Source organism: Bos javanicus, chromosome 24 (genome assembly GCF_032452875.1).
Source record: "Bos javanicus breed banteng chromosome 24, ARS-OSU_banteng_1.0, whole genome shotgun sequence".
Classification (NCBI taxonomy): Eukaryota; Metazoa; Chordata; class Mammalia; order Artiodactyla; family Bovidae; genus Bos; species Bos javanicus.
Window position 1 is genome coordinate 22289574 of NC_083891.1, and position 21142 is coordinate 22310715.

At 40.6% G+C, this 21142-nt stretch overlaps 1 protein-coding gene across 24 annotated transcripts in view; it reads right to left on the reverse strand.

Annotated features, from left to right (window-relative positions):
• Positions 1 to 21142, reverse strand: part of DTNA (dystrobrevin alpha) — a 453431-nt gene that overhangs the window by 86256 nt on the left and 346033 nt on the right. For all 24 annotated transcript variants that reach the window (XM_061399629.1, XM_061399630.1, XM_061399615.1 and 21 more), the window contains 3 exons: positions 12693 to 12778; positions 5424 to 5578; positions 1475 to 1580 (listed from right to left, as the gene is read on the reverse strand). In XM_061399629.1, the coding sequence (XP_061255613.1) occupies positions 1475 to 1580; positions 5424 to 5578; positions 12693 to 12778 (347 nt within the window). The remainder of the gene's footprint in view (positions 1 to 1474; positions 1581 to 5423; positions 5579 to 12692; positions 12779 to 21142) is intronic.

The following is a 21142-nucleotide window of genomic DNA, read 5'->3' on the forward strand; positions in this document are numbered from 1 at the left end:
GCAATAAATAAATAAATAAAATAAAGATGAAAAGTAAACTGTAGAAACAAAGACATAACCAAATTTTGAACACTGTCTTCTGAACCAGGATTATATCCTCCTTTTCTGGCTCTTGGGAAAGACTTGAATTTAGGGACAACTCTTCTGGGACATGGTTTAAAGAACTCATTTCCTGCAACAGGAAATACTGAAAGGAGGCATGAAATTACAACTTTATAATTGGAGAATGACTAGTTCTCAGACTGCAAACAGTAATATGAATTCACCCCACATGATCTGGATTTTGACTGCTCTTGGCTCTAGCAGACGAACAAGACGCATAAAAAAACCTATGATTGGTAGTGATTACAGGGACTCTAGTGAGATCTTTCTTTAAATCTTCTCCATGAGCAAAACAGAATAAATTTATAACTTGAACTAAGAGAGATAATAAGTGTAGACACCAAGTGCTCTAAATGGGAATTTAAAGTTAAGCTAACTTTAACCCCAAGTTATATTAAAGAAATGTGTAGAAGATTCTAGTAAGAGATAGGGGATAAATTATTTTCTATTTAAGGCTGGAGAATTCCCAGAGTTAAATTAAACAATAAATGAGAATATCTAAACAGCAGATGGAGGCATTGAATTGTTCCCTGTTTAAATTTCTTTAAACCTTGTTCTGAACTGTATTTCATATTCAAGTTTGGATATGCCAATAGTAATTACTTTTATCATAGAAATACTTGCTTTTATAAAAATAAAAGCACATGACAAAAGTTACATTACTCATTTCTTTTGCATAACTACAGCCATTGGAAGCTTACAATTTGGAGCATATGACTAAAGCTTAGCAAGGTGCTACCATCCAGTTTTTTTCCCCATCTCCTCCACCTATTCATGCTCAAGTGCTTAGGAAGAAAGAGTCAATGCCAGGTATGCCAACAGTGGAAGTTCACACCTAAAACAAATACTAGAAAATGTCACATTCCTTATTGAGGTTCTTCTTCAGTTATAGGAAGTTTTAAAGCCACATCTTACTTGTAACTGAGAGGTGATATTTAATAAGTTTTTAGAATGGACCATCGTAACTTTGCAGTGTGCCGATAGGGCTTTGCTGATCATGGAGAGAGGTCAGTTCTATTAAAAATCAGAACTACTAAACAGACCTCCTAAAACAACGATGGTGGCTTAATAACTATAGACTTGATAGCCTAATTTCAATAATTGCCTTAGGAGTTTGGGATTAACATATATACACTCCTATATATAAAACAGATAATCGACATGGACCTATATACAGCACAGGGAGCCAAACCCAATGTTTTGTAATAGTCTACAAAGGAAAAGACTATGAAAACAATATACAAATATATATGTATATACACCTGAATCACTTTGCTGTACACATGAAACTAAAACATTGTAAATCCATTATGTCACTTCAAGTTAAAAGAAGGGTTAAACAAATTGCCTTAGCCCAGTAGTAACTACTCACCGTTTTCTACATTCGCCAGTCGATGCAGAAGGGGCAGCCAGACCAGGCACTGCGGGGGAGGATCTGACATGAGCGTGTCCAAGAAACCATTTAAGGTGACTTTTTTCTGCATCAAAAAACCCCACAAAAATTTAGAACCGAGAATAATCTTAACTTACCTGCTATGTAAATATCATTTGAGATGGAAGAAACAAGACATTCAATTAACCCCTAGTACACAAAAAAAGAGAGCTCGAAACTAGTTCTGAATTGAAAACATTAATTGCTTTTCATAGTTGAGCCTACACGGGACTGGATTATCTCTACTGAGGTTGAGTCAATATTATCACAAGGAGGAAAACAATTTCGAGAGGGTCATTTTTCATACACGAGGGACAGGATTAAAATGATGAGCAAAACTCGGGAGTAGGCATTCATCATAAAATTTTACCCAATAGTACATCATAGGAGGCTCTACAGTTTCCAAATCAGTCAGTCTTCTAAACGTGTAGAACAGTTAACCTCTTCAACTTCCATAAAAACTAAATATTTTGTGGCTAACGTGAATGGTTCTGCTATACAAGATTAGGAGTAAATCCTGTTTGGAGGGAGCTTTCCCCTCCCTGTTAAAAGGGTTTAAAGGAAAAAAAAATCTTTTTGCTCCTTTCTTTATATATATATATATATTTTTTATCGCAATTCAGTTGGCTTCTGGGTCATTATCCTGGACTTATCTGATGTAGAAAAGAAATGTATCTTATCTATAAGTTTCTTTCAAAATGACAAAAGAAGGTCTATTTTGTGGGGGTGGAGAGGGAAAAAAAAGACTCCTTGACTGCTTCAGGTCTAGAATCACTAAATTTCACAGAATGTTTCAGGAATGCTGGCAGAGGAAGTTGCTTTGGAGTCCAGGGACACACAGCTTTGTAAAGCTTGTTGTTCAGTTGCTTAATCGTGTCAGGCTCTTTGCAACCCCATGGACTGTTCCTTGCCAGGTTCCTCTGTCCACTGGATTCTGCAGGCAAGAATACTGGAGTGGGTTGCCATTTCCTTCTCCAAAGAAGTTCTACTAATACATGAAATTTTAGTAGTATGAGTGACAAAAAATTTACATGCAAAGTAACTATTTTACTTAAAAATCTGAATTAGAATATCAAGGTGGATGGGATAGTTTTATGAAGGGCTATGGCACCCCACTCCAGTACTCTTGCCTGGGAAGTCCCATGGACAGAGGAGCCTGGTAGGCTGCAGTCCATGGGGTCGCAAAGAGTCGGACGTGACTGAGCGACTTCACTTTCACTTTTCACTTTCATGCATTGGAGAAGGAAATGGCAACCCACTCCAGTGTTCTTGCCTGGAGAATCCCAGGGACAGGGGAGTCTCATGGGCTGCCATCTATGGGGTCGCACAGAGTCGGACACGACTGAAGCGACTTAGCAGCAGCATAGTAAATTTTCAAGACTTAAATCTTACACTTGTCCTTATAATTTAAAAAATAACTGTTTTGGTCTCCTTCTATTAATGCTTTTATTGGTAGATATATTTAGTTATTTACCTCAAAATACTGGGCTTCCCTGATGGCTCAGTGAGTAAAGAATCCTCCTGCAATACAGGAGACACAGGAAATTCGGGTTCCATCACTGGGTTGGGAACATTCCCTGGAGGAGGATGTGGCAACCCACTCTAGTATTCTTGCCTGGAGAAGCCCATGGACTGAGGAGCCTGGTGGGCTACAGTTCAAAGGGTTGCAAAGAATCGGACAGGACTGAGCAACTATGCATACACACACCTCATAATACTAAATAACTTAAGCTTTTATAGGATTGTTGTTCACATTATTATTGTTAATAATTTTATTTTTAAAGTCTTTATTGAATTTGTTACAATATTGCTTCTGTTTCATGTTTGGTTTTTTGGCCACGAGGCACGTGGGATCTTAGCTGCCAAGCAGGGATCAAACCCGCACCCCCGCACTGGGAGGCAAACCCAGCTGCAAAATCTCAACCACTGGATCGCCAGGGACGTCCCTAGCATTATTATTAAAAGAGAAATTATATAAAGCATAAGTAATGAGACAGTACTTTTTATAAAGCTACTACAATTCATATGTCTAAAATAATACTGTGTTTTAAAACGATCACTTGGGGTGACTTTCCAACGAAGCAATTAAAACAATTTTGGAATTTCATCATTCAAGCTACTGCTATAGCCAGTTTATGAAGCACAAACACAAACTGGTCTTATTATTTATTTATGTTGCCTCTATTTCTACTTCACATGGTTTTTATCCATTTTGACCTTTCATCGTACTGGCTTAAAATCACTCCTGGAAGTAAAACAAAGATGCTATGATTTCAACATATATAAATTTCTCATCATTGAGGGTGTGTAAAAGATGATATAATGAGAAATCTCTAGGATACTTCATTTTGAGCAATGGCAACATCCTATATAATTCTTCTTAAATATATAAAATCCCATTAGATTAAAAAAGTCCTATTGTTGTAGCTGACTTTTAATGAGAAATACTCTGAGGCATTGGTATATTTCCTGAGGCTTCTATAATGGGCTACCTGAAATCAACAAATGTACAAACAAGTATATCCAGGGAAGGAGAGTTTAGTCTGGGGTTTAATGCAAGAGGCCAGGCAATCAAGCATGATGAGGAAAGCGACCTGAGACAATTAGAGGAGGTGAAACTAGCTGGACTTGGTGATCAATGAGACATTCTGCGTGAAGAAGCTGTATAGAAGGAGACTTAGGTGAATGGATCCATTCTGACGTCACCAGCTTGAAAGGGAAATAGAAAGAAGAGCATGCTTAATTGGGGACAGAGATCAGGTAGCCATGCCAGCCTGGGGGCAGGGGCATGGGAAAGGTCAGCAAGGCTTCCTGAGTGAGTTTCTCAGGGAGTAGAGTTGATACTTAGCGTATCAAACTATCCCTTCTCTTATTGAGTGTATGGATACAGTGATGACTGTATACATCCTTGACCTACAGGGGTGCTGAGGCATTTCTGACCTCTTAGATCACCAAGTAAACAGAGAGATGAGGTTTTCTAGCTGGACAGTAAATGCAGCTGTTTAGTGGCTGCTAAGCACTGTTTGCTTATTTAAAGGACCAAGTATGTCACATACTTGGTGAGTTTGGATTTTTAAAAATTGTAAACAAACCTTCAGTTTATGGATTTCTAAACCTCTACCATGCTGTGCTGGAGAATAGTTCTAGACATGTCGATTTTCCACATGACTGGACAGATACAGACATGGATAGCCCTCCAAACTATGCAGCTTCCTTCAGCTGACTTGCTCCATGCCCAGTTAAGACATGTGGCTCTGAACTCCAACTTAGCGGATGATTTAGGGCCTCCCAGATCCCACAGGGCATGTGCGGAGATTCTTTTTTGTCTACTTTGCTAAACACTGATGACACAGTGCTGGGTCAGACTTGGGTTTTATGTGAGGCTGAGTGACAATTCGGCCATTTAGATAGTGTGGTCATAACAAATGATTCAGAGGGTTAGTTAGGACCGTTGTTGTTTAGTCGCTAAACTGTGCCTGAGTCTGCAACCCCATAGACTGTAGCCCGCCAGGCTCTTCTGTCCATGGGATTTCCCAGGCAAGAATACTGGAGTGGGTTGCCATCTCCCTCTTTCTGACCCAGGGATTGAACCCACGTCTCCTGCACTGGCAGGCTGGTTCTTTACCACTGAGCCACCAAGGAAGCCAATAGGTTTGTTAGTAGAGATTAAATTAGACAGTGCAAATAAAGAATTCTGCACGATGCTGGTTTAAGGTCAGGAAGCACCACCGATTATTATCCAGATGTGCCGCACTCAGTTACTGACTCAGAAGTCATTTGTCAGAAGCTGGAAGCCGCACTGCAGGTTATGATGAAGAAATAGGGGCTTGGAGTGACACGCAAGACAGCGCCCGCTGAGAGATACTTCCTTAAACAAGCTGTTTCCTACCTGTTGAGAGAAACAGGATCTCGCTGACTGTTCTGTGTAACCAAATGAAGGACCTTCAAAAACTGCCGTGGGTAGCTTGAGAACTTCCCGTAGGAACTGATCATATCGTCCATAAACCATCACCCCACTGGAGTCAGAAATCATTGAGAAAATATCTGATGGATGGAAAAGGAAAGATATTTATTCATCACATAAAGATTTCCCACTGTTTTAGCTCAACATATCTACTGTAGATAACAAAAAATGTGGCAGAAATTAAACATATAATTTATTATGAAAGAATAATATGAAAGCTAATTTTTACGCTGAGATATTCTTGGCATGGTGTTTTCTCTGGTATCTTTTTGTAGATGATTTTGGCACATAGCATTAACTAGCAATTTGGATAAAATTAGCATATTTTGATAGGACAGAGAACATCTCATTTTTAGTTTGAGGTCAGTTATCAACTCATATATATACTCAATGGGAGAAATTTTTGTATATGTGAGAAATATGCTGGCTTCTTTTGAAATACACAATGAAAATTTTACTATAAGGTTAGGGTTTGTGCATATCTAGCAAGGTAGCTATTCACCTGTCTATGAAAGTGTTAGTTGCTTAGTCATGTCCAACTGTTTGCAATCCCATGGACCGTAGCCATCAGGCTCCTCTGTCCATGGGATTCGCCAGGCACTAATCCTGAATGGCAACCCACTCCAGTATTATTCCCTGGAGAATCCCATGGAGAGAGGAGACTGGCATAGTGTCACTAAAACTTTTGGGTTTTGGTTTAATATATTGAAAAATGAAAGACATATAGGGATAAGGATGCAATGAGAGCACTTGATTAACTTCTCACAGAAGCAGAAAACTTCCTATAAATCATAGTGTTCTGGGTGGAAGGCAACTGATTTACAGGGAAGGGTCTTTTGCCTCATGCAGTCAAGAGGAAGCCTGGCCTTGCCGATGTTCAGTGACGTAAAGTCAAGGATCCAGATTTTTCTCAGCAGAGTTACTAGCTTTATTGGACCGCTTTTCTTCAGTTTTTGCCACTATGTGCACTGCATGAATATTCATGGCATAATTTCCCAAAGTACTCTGTAATTCCTCTGTGGAAATCACTATTGGAATAAAAGGGTTGGCTATTATATGGCGTGTCACCGTGCTGGATTGCAACGAGGCCAGCACAGCTGCTGGGATAAATTGTTGTAAAGTCAACATGCTACCTCTGTTCATTTTGGACTTAATTTTTCAAGGTCAAAATGTAATCTGGGGACATTGTTTCATACCCCAGTCAGATGTTCAGCATATTACAGGCTTTTATTAGATTATGTTTTGAGGATGTGAACTGGCTGTCATTTTTTTTAAATACTCCACTTACAACAGATTTCTATTGTGCTTCCAGTAGTTAATCAGTTATAAAGCTACAGATATTCTACATGAGCAGCAAAAATTAGTGATGTTCTCATTCATTTTCACAATGTTGTTTCCTTAGTGAATTTCATCTCATGTTTCATTATAACTAGTCAAAAAAAGAAGTTGCCAACAGCAAAAAAAAAAAAAACCAAAACAAAACAAAACAAAAAACCCAACAACAAAACCAAAACCCTCTTATGTAATTCCAAATATAGAAACTCAAGAATTCCAATCCAAAGGAGGAAAGAGAAGCCTTGAAGAAGTAAATGTACTTTCTTATTAGAACTGCCATCTTCTTTATTTGGAGACAGTTTGGCTAATTATAATTTTGTCATCCTGATGATCTTCTAGACCTGGAATTTTTAGGCCAGGGCACATTTTTGAAAAGGAGGTTAGGCTTTTCAAATCCACACTGAAATCATTTAAACATCTCTAACTAGAGTCAAACTTGAAGGGCACCAACAGTGACCTTTCACAAATGTGAAGCTAATATTAAACGCATTTGTACTGATGAAATTCTACTAAGTAATAGCCAAACTAGGGCTATTCACTGAGATTAAAGTGAAGTGGCTGTTAATGGCCAGTCAGGTTTTTAAAAAGAAATGAGGGGGCACAACATGGTATGTGCTTGTACCTTAATTTGGAGACCTCTGTCTCTCTCTCTGTATATATGTATATATGCATGCAGATACATATAATGTGCTTATAACATGAAATAAATGTATATCTATATAATATAGGGCACTATTTCAAGGATTAAACTAGTTACTAGATGAAAAGCACACTGATGTATGCTTGGCACCTAGTATCCAGTACGGAAATGTATCTTTTTCTTATTGATTTCCTATCCCACTTTTCTGCCACTCACCTTGTGTGTTTAGATGCTGCCTCCCCAACAGGATTGTTCTATAAGGTTCCAAATCAGATTTTAAATTACCTGTGTACTTCCTACAGCTCCACACAATGTTACTTTAGAAGAACTTACATTCGTGGATTTATTAAACGAAAATTAACTTGGCACATAATAAGCATGTGAAATTGTGCTAAGCCATGGATACACAGGGAAATCAGGACATGGCTGTTGCCCCCTGGGAGGTCCTGGTCTACTGGGATGACAGGGTCCTGGTCTTCTGGTCTACTGGGGATGACACGCTCACATCATGGCTGAAGTGACATCACACATGATAACAAGGTGGTGTGAGCAGAGGAAAGTGGGGCGTACAGGGTGCAGCAGGAGCTCAGAGACAGGGTTCCCGCAAGGAGGAGCGAGTCAGGGAAGATTTTCTTACAAAGGGGACTTGCAGGCCAAGCGTACAGGGCAATGAGTGATGAGAAAGATACCAAAGAATTAAAGGCAGCCCAATGAGTTAGAAATATTATCCTGGAGATAGGCTTGGAGGCAGAACAACCCATTCATTAATAGAAACTCAGGAAATACAAGGTGTTTTCCGTAATGATAGTTTTTTAAATAAAACAAGCCCTCTTCAGAAGCTTTAGAACAGCACCTGACATTCCAGGCTTATGCCACTGGACTAAGAAATCTTTAAGATCCTTAACAGCAATAATCGGATCAAAGATATTTTGACAGAAAAGGAGTATATTATATTAGGTCAGTTTATGTATAGGGCTCTGTGTTCCATGCCTGCAGGGGGCGCCCTCACATGCACTGCTGCCTGAGGGTACCTGAAGATCACCCTGTTTATTGGCTCCTGGTGGCCCTGAGTATTGGAAACTGGGGTACAACGTGTGGGGTTCTTGTCCCTTTTAATGCATTTAAAGCAATATTTAAAACTCAGCTTCAAATTTTCTGCTGTTTTATACTTTTTTGCTTTTTAAAATTTCTAAATATTTTCAGCCAATTACTCTTGCCCTGTGTTCCCCAAATGAAGGGGCTGCTGCTAAGTCGCTTCAGTCATGTCTGACTCTGTGCGACCCCATAGACGGCAGCCCACGAGGCTCTCCTGTCCCTGGGATTCTCCAGGCAAGAACACTGGAGTGGGTAATGAAGGGGCTAGTTGGCATGAAAGAAGGGATGAAATCTTTCTCATCCCTGTGCACAAAAAACAGAAAAACTGCCAGACTAGCACAGCTGTCATACTGGCTTAAATGGAATTAGAATTTAAAGAAGGAAAAATAAATCTCTCAAATTCTGAGACAGTCCATATCCTTTCATTTTATTTTCTTATTATATAAAACAATGCTTTATTACAACATTATTACCCTGCCTGTTTTATGACCAGATGGAAGCCAGCAAAAGAAGACTAAAGAAAATCCTTGATTCTGCTCACCAAGTCAGCCACGGCGATCCGTGGGTGGAACTGCCCATATTTTCTCATTCAGTCAATGGTTATCTAAAGTGACTAAGGACATTCACACTTCTCATTAATACATATTTTGGAGAGGTTCTACCAGCCAAACTGCTTTTAGCTAAATTGCTTTTGGTCAAATTGCTTTCAACTGACTTACCTGGGAACCATTAAAACTACCTTCGTGGGATTAACTATTCAAAGAGTAACTCCTCAGTCAGAGAACAGGGACACCACACTCAGTGATTCAGGTCTGGGGGGAAGACAACGTGACATGTTGTGATCACACTATCTGTTTTTCTACAGAATTTGTGACACTCTGCAGCTTCTTCCTTTCATTTTTTTCTTTTTGGTTGGGACCATTTTTATAAGTCTTTATTGGATTTGTTATAATGTTGCTTCTGCTATTTATGCTCTGGTTTTTTGGCCTGGGGGCACTTGAGATCTCAGCTCTCTGACCAAGGATTGAGCTCACACCTCTGCCTTGGAAGTTAAGTCTTAACCACTGGACTACAAGATAAATCCCTGCAGCTTATTTTTGCAGACTGGAGAGCACAGTTTTCTTCCAATGGGACTTATGCAACTGTGACTTCTTTCACTAAGCTGCAGAGGATTGACTTTGGCCACTGGAGAGCATGCATGCTTTGCTCACTGATTGTGGGTGTCTGGTGAATGATGGGATAGAGTGAGGAAACAGCACTGGAGCAGTTATTAATATATTGTTTGCTTTAAATTCCTGGACTTGCGAGAGAATTTTGAGGGATTCAACGACTGGCAAATATCTGCTCAAACAGTCAGTTAAAGCCTGAGTTTTGTAATTGTGCCAATGTTGTTTGTTGCTGATGTAATAACCTTTCCCTTCATCTTTATTGGCCCCACATTTCTTCCTGGGCTAAGGGACAGCAGAGGCCCTTCTCAGCCCTGGAGGTGAGAATGACTGGAAGATTCCATGACCATCATGGGCATTCCTTTCCCCTCTCCAGGAACTGATACAGAAACTGGTCTGTGATGCCACCCTGGCATGAGACTTAAGGGCCAGGGACCTCTGGAGTGGGTGTGACTCCTGAAACTGCTGTACTCCCCTTTACCCTCAGAAGAAGGGTAATATCTGACACAGAGGAAAGCCAAGTAGAAAGCTGGAAGGCATTTGGGTCCTTGATGGCATAGAATCAACCCAGTTCACGAGAGGCTCTGAGGAGTTCTGACATATAGAAACCTGGTTTCTTAGTTTTCATCAAACTTAGTTTCTAATTTAATTTTTTTAATTAGAGGATAATTACTTTACAGTAGTGTGATTTTTTTTTTTTTTGCCATACATCAACATGAAATGGCATTAGGCCCTCGTGAGTTTCTTCCTCTGCCCTGGTTCCTTTTGCTAAATGTTCTCTACCCAGCCTAACCCTGAAGGAAATGTCTTAGGGATTACGCTGTTCTTTTTTTTTTTTTTTTTAATTTTTATTTTTTTAAAGTATTTTTTTTAAAGGACATTTTTTCTGCCACTTTCTGACTGAGCTGTTATCCTCAATCAAGCCCTGGGGTGGTTTTTTATTTTTTTACATCTTTCAGGTGAACCAAAGGTAATCTAAACTGGGCCTTATGAGGGTCTGCTTGGGCTTCTCTGAATCTTGACTCTATTTGGCTGGTCCATGTTCCTGGGAGAGAGGGAAGATGTGTGGTTTTGTGGGGTTTCCATGTACTGTCCCCTTATCCATTGCTTTAATGACATAACTCTTCTTGGGGTATGTCTGGGGAAATGCCAAAAAAAAAAGTTTTTATTCCTGTATTTTTCTTTATTCTTCCTCAGTGCATCAAGAAGCAAGAGATTACATTCAGCAGCTGACACACCACAGGTTGACGAAAAAGCCTAGAGGCTCTGTGAGTCACAGATGATTACAGCCAGTAGGGACCCTACAGGTATCTAACAAAATCCCCAAATTTAGGATGGAGAAGGAAGCTGAGGACTAAAGAAGCAATAACTTCCACAGGATAACTCAGTGAATTATTCACAAAGCTGGGCCTGTAACTTGAGGCTCCCAGTTCCTAAGAAAGTGTGCTTTCTCATAGGGCATTATAACTCAGACTCATAATACTTAGGGGAACAGAGAAGGTTACGTGGTAACTTTTCTTCAAAATAGTCACATATACAGAATTTTAAACTAGTTAGAAATGAAAATTCTTGCCCTAACCCCATTCACTTTAGGCCTACTGAATCAGAAATTCTGGGAATGAGACCCAGAAATTTATTTTTTAAAAGCCTTCCAGGTGATTCCACACATACTAAAATTTGAGAGCCACTGGGGTATGGAAAAAGTCAAGGTTCAATTCCTGGTACCATCTGTGATTAACTCTCCAAGTCTCAGCTTCTTTACGGAAAACATGCCAACTTACCAAAAAACTCCCACTGTTCCGATGGTTAAAAAACTACCAGATTTAGTGACAAAATGTACACAAAAGGCTCAAAATCACTCGGTGCACTTTAGCTATCATGTCTCTATCGGAATCAGTGCATTCGCAATCTACAGTTTCTGCATGTAATTCCTCTGCCCACACCCTGGCAATATTTGCCTTGGAACCGTTCAAGTGCCCAGTGATTTGAATAGCACTCACTGGCTGAGAAGAATGAGGAGACGTGCTGGGAACTTTGGCTTGAGATGACTGAAAAAAGAAGGTTTCCTAACATGGCCTTCATCTCCTATGGTGATGGACTTAACTTGTGAGGCAGTTTTGTACCATGAACATGAGAGAATGTATATTTTACCTTGGTATCATGAACAGTCTAACTGGTGATACTTAACAGGTTGTAAATAATAATAATCCATACCTAGAAGGAGAACATTCATTCCATTGACATTTATCTAAGATGAAAATATTTTTAGGATAAAAATCCAAAGATCAATGAACATTATATTTCTTTTCTTTCTTTTTTTCCTGAGTATTTCCAGTGACTTAATGTCTAGGAATAAGTCAGTTCAATTGAACCAGCAGAGAAAACCAGAAGAAAGTGGTTCAGATTCCAAATTATGCTCTTTCCAAAGTTGAACCCCCTTGAGTCTGCTCAAAGGCAGGGATAATAATATTAAAGACCATTCTCCTTCTCTTGTGAATTAAAATTACATTTCCCTAGGCAACCAGGTATAGTTGCTGAAAGAGAGCTTGCTCATCTGCAACATGAATCTGAGTAGTCATTTCCATGTGTGCCTTTAGTCACTGCAGACATTGGCCCATGGCAAGAGAATTGTAATGCAGATCACCTTTGGGGTGCTCCTGGGTAACAATCATACCTGCTAAGGTATTACAGGTAGGACCCACACCTTCACCAAAGAGATGCTGCTGCTCACATTGCTAATCTACTGCCTACACATGCCACGGCCATAGTAAGAAATCAGTAGACTTGGACAAGCTCAGTGCTCCGTACATTAGTTCATTACATCGAACATCATATTTCAAATAACTCTCATAGGATGAGGGAAGTCACGAATGGTCAGGGGAATCTGGTAGGAAATGGGTAGAGGAAAACGCGGCATAAGGGAGGGGTGAGCAAAGAGAGATGCAGAGAATAACTTACATCTTAATTTGTCCATGATCTTCCCTCCACACAACGTGGCTAAAGCCATTTTGACAGCAAATACTGAAATTTTACCATGGCCTTCCCTGTTTAATGATAACAGAAAAAAATAGAGAGAGAGATGTCATTTGAAGAACTTCCAATAACTTGGTTTGACATTTTCTGTTGTGCAGAAATCATAGGACGTTGGAGTTGTGTGCATTATGTGAACATATCCACTTTAAAAAATGTTATGAATACAATTCAACACACATTTCTGAAAAACTGTCTCTTTGGTATTCAAGAGATAGCAGAATCTTTAAGTTATTCTTTGTCTATAGCACTTGCTCAAAGGATGGACTGGTAGCCAAAGGGTGATGTGCTGTTTTACTGTGAATGAAAATTACAGAGCATTCTTTTCACTTTGGGGAAAAATCATAAAATAATTTTACACAAAATGTTGTCACCATCTCTACAATTTAGTTAAACAAGGGTTCAGAAAAATCTGTTTTTTTGGGGGGGTGTCAGATAATTCCTGAATTTTGTTAGGGTAAATATGGAGACTTTTTCATCAACACTCTTTTTTCGACCATCATTTTTACCCACAAGCCAACTGTCTTCATGTGATACATTTACTTTTCAAAGGGAGTTAGTACTCTAAAGGGGCAAAAGCAAGAGCTCTTTTGAATAGGTTTCCTACCTAAATGACATCAGAGCTGCCAAACCTTCTTTGGTTCAAGAAGTGAAACTAACTTCTCCTTCACAAAATGTGATATAAAGGACATAGGGTAAGAAGTAGAAAATTTCAGCTAAATGATTTTTTTCCAGCTGGAATAAACTATTTATTCTTAAAGCCTTGGAACCAAAAAGTGTATTGTGTTAGTAATTCATTTCTCTGGTAGTTGCTAGTGTTAAGAATGATCAAAAGATTTAGTTAAACTAATCAAGTAGAGTCTGTATTGACAAGGGTTTAGTATATAGAATAAATAATTTATATGAATAAGACTCACATATCTGACACATTAGAAGAATAAGACATAATAAATGATTGTGTCCTTGTTCTTTGCTAGGCTCCAGAAAGGGATCATTTGTTATTCATCTGTTATTCATCTTTCTTGCTGTCATTCTTAGCGTAGTACCTGAAACAACAGCTAGCCAGAATGCAAAATTGACCCAATCCTATGCTAGTGACTCTCCCATTTATATTTCTAAGTCTAAGCACCAGACTTACATAATTACATATTGGAAATCTTCACTTGATGCCCCTCCATTCAAAGTAGAACTCACCATCTTTTCAGAACCTTCCCATAATACTCCAACCAACTTAACTGTTAACTTGTGCTTCCTCCTACAGCCTCTCTTTTGGTTGTCAGCATCACCATGTACCTAATTACCTAGAAATGAATTCTGGGGAAAAGGTCACTCTTGACTTTTTGCTCTTCCTTAATTCAGTATCATTCAAATAAATGTTTGAGGGACTCAGATATACCCACTTCACTGTATATTAAACCCACTTTCTTCTTTCCCTCCTGACTGCCATTGCTTCCATCAGCTCTTCCTTTAACACTGTAATAACTTCTTCACTTATCTCTCTGCTTGCACATTCATATGACAGATCTGACCATATTACAGTCAGAGCCTTCTATTTGAGGTTCTACATCCATGGATTTAACCATCCACGGTGGATACAGAAGATGTCTGTAAGAGACTTGAGAAACCCCAGATTTTGGTGTCAGTAGGGGGTCCTAGAACCAAACCCCCGCAAAAGCAAGGGACCCACAGTATTTCATTATTTAAAACCATGTTTCCTGTGGTCATGTATGGAGGTGAGAGTTGGACTGTGAAGAAGGCTGAGCACCGAAGAATTGATGCTTTTGAACTGTGGTGTTGGAGAAGACTCTTGAGAGTCCCTTGGACTGCAAGGAGATCCAACCAGTCCATTCTGAAGGAGATCAGCCCTGGGATTTCTTTGGAAGGAATGATGCTAAAGCTGAAACTCCAGTACTTTGGCCACCTCATGCGAAGGGTTGACTCATTGGAAAAGACTCTGATGCTGGGAGGGATTGGGGGCAGGAGGAGAAGGGGACGACAGAGGATGAGATGCCTGGATGGCATCACTGACTCGATGGATGTGAGTCTGAGTGAACTCCGGGAGTTGGTGATGGACAGGGAGGCCTGGTGTGCTGTGATTCATGGGGTCGCGAAGAGTCGGACACGACTGAGCGATTGAACTAAACTGAACTGAACTGCCTTCATTTGCCCACAGAAGATAGTTCTAGCCTTGTCTGTTTTCTCCAGTCTCATCTGCTACCATTCCTTTTCATTCCACACCACGGTCCCTGTTTAATGCTCCTGCTCTTCCCACCAGGGTCTGCCCAGGACTCTCCCGCACATTCATGAAGTTTCAGCTCAATATCACTGTTCCCTCTGCTCTAAAAACAGTTCTTCCCCTGGAGGTGGAAGCTATTGCTCTCCCCTTCACTTTTTTATTTTTTTTGCCATTACAGTTTTATTGAGGAGCAACCCCATGTCCAAGGAGCGGTGGCTGCGCGGGCGCAGGAGGGCCGAGAGGAGCTATTCCATGTTCAAGGTCAGGAAGGGCGGTGATGAGGAGATACCCCTCATCCAAGGTGAGGAGATACCCCTTGTCCAAGGTGAGGAGATACCCTTTGTCCAAGTTAAGGAGCAGCAGCTGCCCTTTGCTGGAGCAACCATGAAGAGATACCCCACGTCCAAGGTAAGAGAAACCCAAGTAAGACGGTAGGTGTTGCAAGAGGGCATCAGAGGACAGACACACTGAAACCATAATCACAGAAAACTAGCCAATCTAACCACACTAGGACCACAGCCTTGTCTAACTCAATGAAACTAAGCCATGCCCTGTGGGGCCACCCAAGATGGGAGGGTCATGGTGGAGAGGTCTGACAGAATGTGGTCCACTGGAGAAGGGAATGGCAAACCACTTTGGTATTCTTGCCTTGAGAACCCCATGAACAGTATGAAAAGGCAAAATGATAGGATACTGAAAGAGGAACTCCCCAGGTCAGTAGGTGCCCAATATGCTACTGGAGATCAGTGGAGAAATAACTCCAGAAAGAATGAAGGGATGGAGCCAAAGCAAAAACAATACCCAGCTGTGGATGTGACTGGTGATAGAAGTAAGGTCCGATGCTGTAAAGAGCAATATTGCATAGGAACCTACAACGTTAGGTCCATGAATCAAGGCAAATTGGAAGTGGTCAAACAGGAGATGGCAAGAGTGAATGTCAACATTCTAGGAATCAGCAAACTAAAATGGATTGGAATGGGTGAATTTAACTCAGATGACCATTATATGTACTACTATGGGCAGGAATCCCTTAGAAGAAATGGAGTAGCCATCATGGTCAACAAAAGAGTCCAAAATGCAGTACTTGGATGCAATCTCAAAAATGAAAGAATGATCTCTGTTCGTTTCCAAGGCAAACCATTCGATATCACAGTAATCCAAGCCTATGCCCCAACTAGTAACGCTGAAGAAGCTGAAGTTGAATGGTTCTATGAAGACCTACAAGACCTTTTAGAACTAACACCCAAAAAAGATGTCCTTTTCATTATAGGGGACTGGAATGCAAAAGTAGGAAGTCAAGAAATACCTGGAGTAACAGGCAAATTTGGCCTTGGAGTACAGAATGAAGCAGGGCAAAGGCTAATAGAGTTTTGCCAAGAGAACACACTGGTCATAGCAAACACCCTTTTCCAACAACACAAGAGAAGACTCTACACATGGACATCACCAGATGGTCAACACCGAAATCAGATTGATTATATTCTTTGCAGCCAAAGATGGAGAAGCTCTATACAGTCAACAAAAACAAGACCGGGAGCTGACTGTGGCTCAGATCATGAACTCCTTATTCCCAAATTCAGACTTAAACTGAAGAAAGTAGGGAAAACCACTAGAACATTCAGGTATGACCTAAATCAAATCCCTTATGGTTATACAGTGGAAGTGAGAAATAGATTTAAGGGCCTAGATCTGATAGATAGAGTGCCTGATGAACTATGGACTGAGATTTGTGACATTGTACAGGAGACAGGGATCAAGACCATTACAATGGAAAATAAATGCAAAAAGCAAAATGGCTGTCTGGGGAGGCCTTACAAATAGCAGTGAAAAGAAGAGAAGTGAAAAGCAAAGGAGAAAAGGAAAGATATGAGCATCTGAATGCAGAGTTCCAAAGAATGGCAAGGAGAGATAAGAAAGCCTTCCTCAATGATCAATGCAAAGAAATAGAGGAAAACAATAGAATGAGAAAAACTAGAGATCTCTTTAAGAAAATTAGAGATACCAAGGGAACATTTCATGCAAAGATGGGCTCGATAAAGGACAGAAATGGTAGGGACCTAACAGAAGCAGAAGATACTAAGAAGAGGTGGCAAGAATACACAGAAGAACTGTACAAAAAAGATCTTCGTGACCAAGATAATCACGATGGTATGATCACTCACCTAGAGCCAGACATCCTGGAATGTGAAGTCAAGTGGGCCTTAGAAAGCATCACTACGAACAAAGCTAGTGGAGGTGATGGAATTCCAGTTGAGCTATTCCAAATCCTGAAAGATGATGCTGTGAAAGTGCTGCACTCAACATGACAGCAGATTTGGAAAACTCAGCAGTGGCCACAGGACTGGTAAAGGTCAGTTTTAATTCCAATCCCAAAGAAAGGCAATGCTAAAGAATGCTCAAACTACTGCACAATTGTACTCATCTCACACGCTAGTAAAGTAATGCTCAAAATTCTCCAAGCCAGGCTTTAGCAATACGTGAACCGTGAACTTGCAGATGTTCAAGCGGTTTTAGAAAAGACAGAGGAACCAGAGATCAAATTGCCAACATCCACTGGATCATGGAAAAAGCAACAGAGTTCCAGAAAAACATCTATTTCTGCTTTATTGACTATGCCAAAGCCTTTGTGTGGATCACAATAAACTGTGGAAAATTCTGAAAGAGATAGGAATACCAGACCTCCTGACCTGCCTCTAGGGAAACCTGTATGCAGATCAGGAAGCAACAGTTAGAACTGGACATGGAACAACAGACTGGTTCCAAATTGGAAAAGGAGTACATCAAGGCTGTATCCTGTCACCCTGCTTATTTAACTTATATGCAGAGTACATCATGAGAAACGCTGGGCTGGAAGAAGCACAAGCTGGAATCAAGATTGCCTGGAGAAATATCAATAACCTCAGATATTCAGATGACACCACCCTTATGGCAGAAAGTGAAAAGGAACTAAAAAGCCTCTTGATGAAAGTGAAAGAGGAGAGTGAAAAAGTTGGCTTAAAGCTCAACATTCAGAAAACGAAGATCATGGCATCTGGTCCCATCACTTCATGGGAAATAGATGGGGAAACAGTGGAAACAGTGTCAGACTTTACTTTTTGGGGCTCCAAAATCACTGCAGATGGTGACTACAGCCATGAAATTAAAAGACGCTTACTCCTTGGAAGGAAAGTTATGACCAACCTAGATAGCATATTCAAAAGCAGAGACATTACTTTGCCAACAAAGGTTCGTCTAGTCAAGGCTATGGTTTTTCCTGTGGTCATGTATGGATGTGAGAGTTGGACTGTGAAGAAGGCTGAGCACCGAAGAATTGATGCTTTTGAACTGTGGTGTTGGAGAAGACTCTTGAGAGTCCCTTGGACTGCAAGGAGATCCAATAAGTCCATTCTAAAGGAGATCAGCCCTGGGATTTCTTTGGAAGGAATGATGCTAAAGCTGAAACTCCAGTACTTTGGCCACCTCATGTGCAGAGTTGACTCATTGGAAAAGACTCTGATGCTGGGAGGGATTGGAGGCAGGAGGAGAAGGGGATGATAGAGTATGAGATGGCTGGATGGCATCACTGACTCGATGGATGTGAGTTTGAGTGAACTCCGGGAGTTGGTGATGGACAGGGAGGCCTGGCGTGCTGCAATTCATGGGGTCACAAAGAGTCGGACACGACTGAGTGACTGAACTTACTTAGAACTTATGGTTTTATTGTAAAGGACACAGGTCAGGATGAGCCTAGTGGAGAGACACAGGGATGGACTTTCTTTCACAGTGTCAGAGCAGGTTACCTATTTATTATTGGGCACCTGTCACTCACCTATCACTGAGTGACCTTGATTTATTTATTGACAAGTCCACGTTTGATTCGACTCCACAGTGTGGTATGCTTGGGGGCATAAATCATGTTCCCTCAATTAGCTGAATTCCCAGTGCCTCAAACTTTGTCTCACACTGTGTTGCTGCTGCTGCTAAGTCGCTTCAGTCGTGTCTGACTCTGTGCAATCCCATAGACGGCAGCCCTCCAGGCTCCACCGTCCCTGGGATTCTCCAGGTAAGAACACTAGAGTGGGTTGCCATTTCCTTCTCCAGTGCCTGAAAGTGAAAAGTGAAAGTGAATTCGCTCAGTCGTGTCCGACTCTTAGCAACCCCATAGACTGCAGCCCACCAGGTGCCTCCATCCATGGGATTTTCCAGGCAAGAGTACTGGAGTGGGGTGCTATAAATGTCTTATATTAATTAATGACTATTAATCATGATAATAACTGTCCTAGAATTTTGATCGGCCACTCATTAAGTTGTTCACTAATTTTAGAGCTGGTAGCTGTAATAAAAATGCAATGATTTTGTAAAAACCACCTCATTCAAAATTATTCCATGTCCCCTGCATTCCCAATTGCATGGATACCTGGAAGTATCAACAATTTTATTTTAAGAAGTAATTAGCTTCTTTTCCTAAGCTGAAATATAGTTCAAGTAATAACTGAGATCTACAAAGTGTAAAGAACAGATGTAATAGAGTGATAAAGTGGTCTTCAAAATGCAGAGAGATTGAGGAGTATTATTTTTTTATTTTATTATTTTTTAAATATAAATTTATTTATTTTAATTGGAGGCTAATTACTTTACAATATTGTATTGGTTTTGCCATACAAGACTTCAAGAGCAAGTACAAGTTTCTTTCAAATCAGAGAGAACAATTTTATTCAAGAAAGAGGATAGACCACAGATGATGCTGGAACAGAGAGCTCTCCAGAGTATGAAGTGATGGTACCTCACAGGTGAATTCTTAAACTGTAGCTTTTAATGAATAAGATCCTAGGGAAATACCAGTCTTGTATTGTCCCTGAAAATGCAAGATGAATGCTATTATAGCCAATGGTAGCTGTATCAGCGCTATTTTGCCAAATTGACATAATAAATCTGGATCAATCACCAAGTGGAGGGCGACTCAATGAGAGTTTTGCAGGAACTCGAGGGTGAAATTAGGCCACTGGGATTTATTGGTATGTAAGCTAGTATGCCAGATTGCAAATGTGACTCCTGTTACAAAGAAGGATTCAGGGGGTAGGCATAAATGTAGACTGTGGGAAGCATGCCAGTACCAGATGTGTTCAGACCTTGCTTAGCCCAGTCATTAGATCAACCTCTAAAGAGTTTAGTGAATGGAGGTGATGGACTTGGCTATGGAGAGGCACCAACAGTTAAACACAAAGGGATAGTTTTAAAGAACATTTTCAGTAGATATAACAGGATGAAGAAAAGGGATGCAAAGAGAAAGATTTTTTAAAGGCCTTTGACAAGATTCCACACCAAACACTATCACTTGAACAAAGTCACCTTAGGATCAGGGTCTTTATTTTGTTGTGAAAAAAGACTTAGCATTGATGCAGGGATCAAAAAGTAGGGAGAAGTTGCTGCTAAGTCGCTTCAGTTGTGTCCGACTCTGTGCGACCCCATAGCCGGCAGCAGGCAAGAACACTGGAATGGGATGCCATTTCCTTCTCCAGTGCATGAAAGTGAAAAGTGGAAGTGAAGTCGCTCAGTCGTGTCCGACTCTTCGAGACCCCATGGACTGCAGCCCACAAGGGCCTCCATCCATGGGATTTTCCAGGCAGGAGTACTGGAGTGGGGTGCCATTGCCTTCTCTGAGGGAGAAGTTGGTACATCCCAAATGGAGAATGTAAGAGCTGTTCTCATTAGAAATCCTCCCTAGTTGGGGCAGTTTGACTCACGAACAGTCAGTGACAGCCCTTGGGTATCTAAGAAGTGAAAAGTCAAGCTCTCGAGGATGAATAATGTGCAACTCCCAGGAGTCTTGGGCAAATGAGCAGGAAAGCAATGTATTGTTCCAAAGTGAGTTCTGCACACACATGCATCCAGAGTAAAGTGGTGAAATGGCGCACATGGAATGTTGGTTGTTGGCTGCAACTCAGGAAGCAGATCTGCCTGTGTGTGCTGAGGATGAAAAATGTAGATTGTTCCTAATGCTGCAGCGGGCAGCACAGAGAGGAGCACTAGAAAAAGTTGAAAATCTTGCCTTGCTTTTATGGAAAGCTATGCCAGAAGCATAACTTCAGTTTAATGTGTAGTTCAGACTGGCACCTCAAGAAAGAGGGAGCTGACAACACGTGGCATTCCCTCTCCTGGGCAT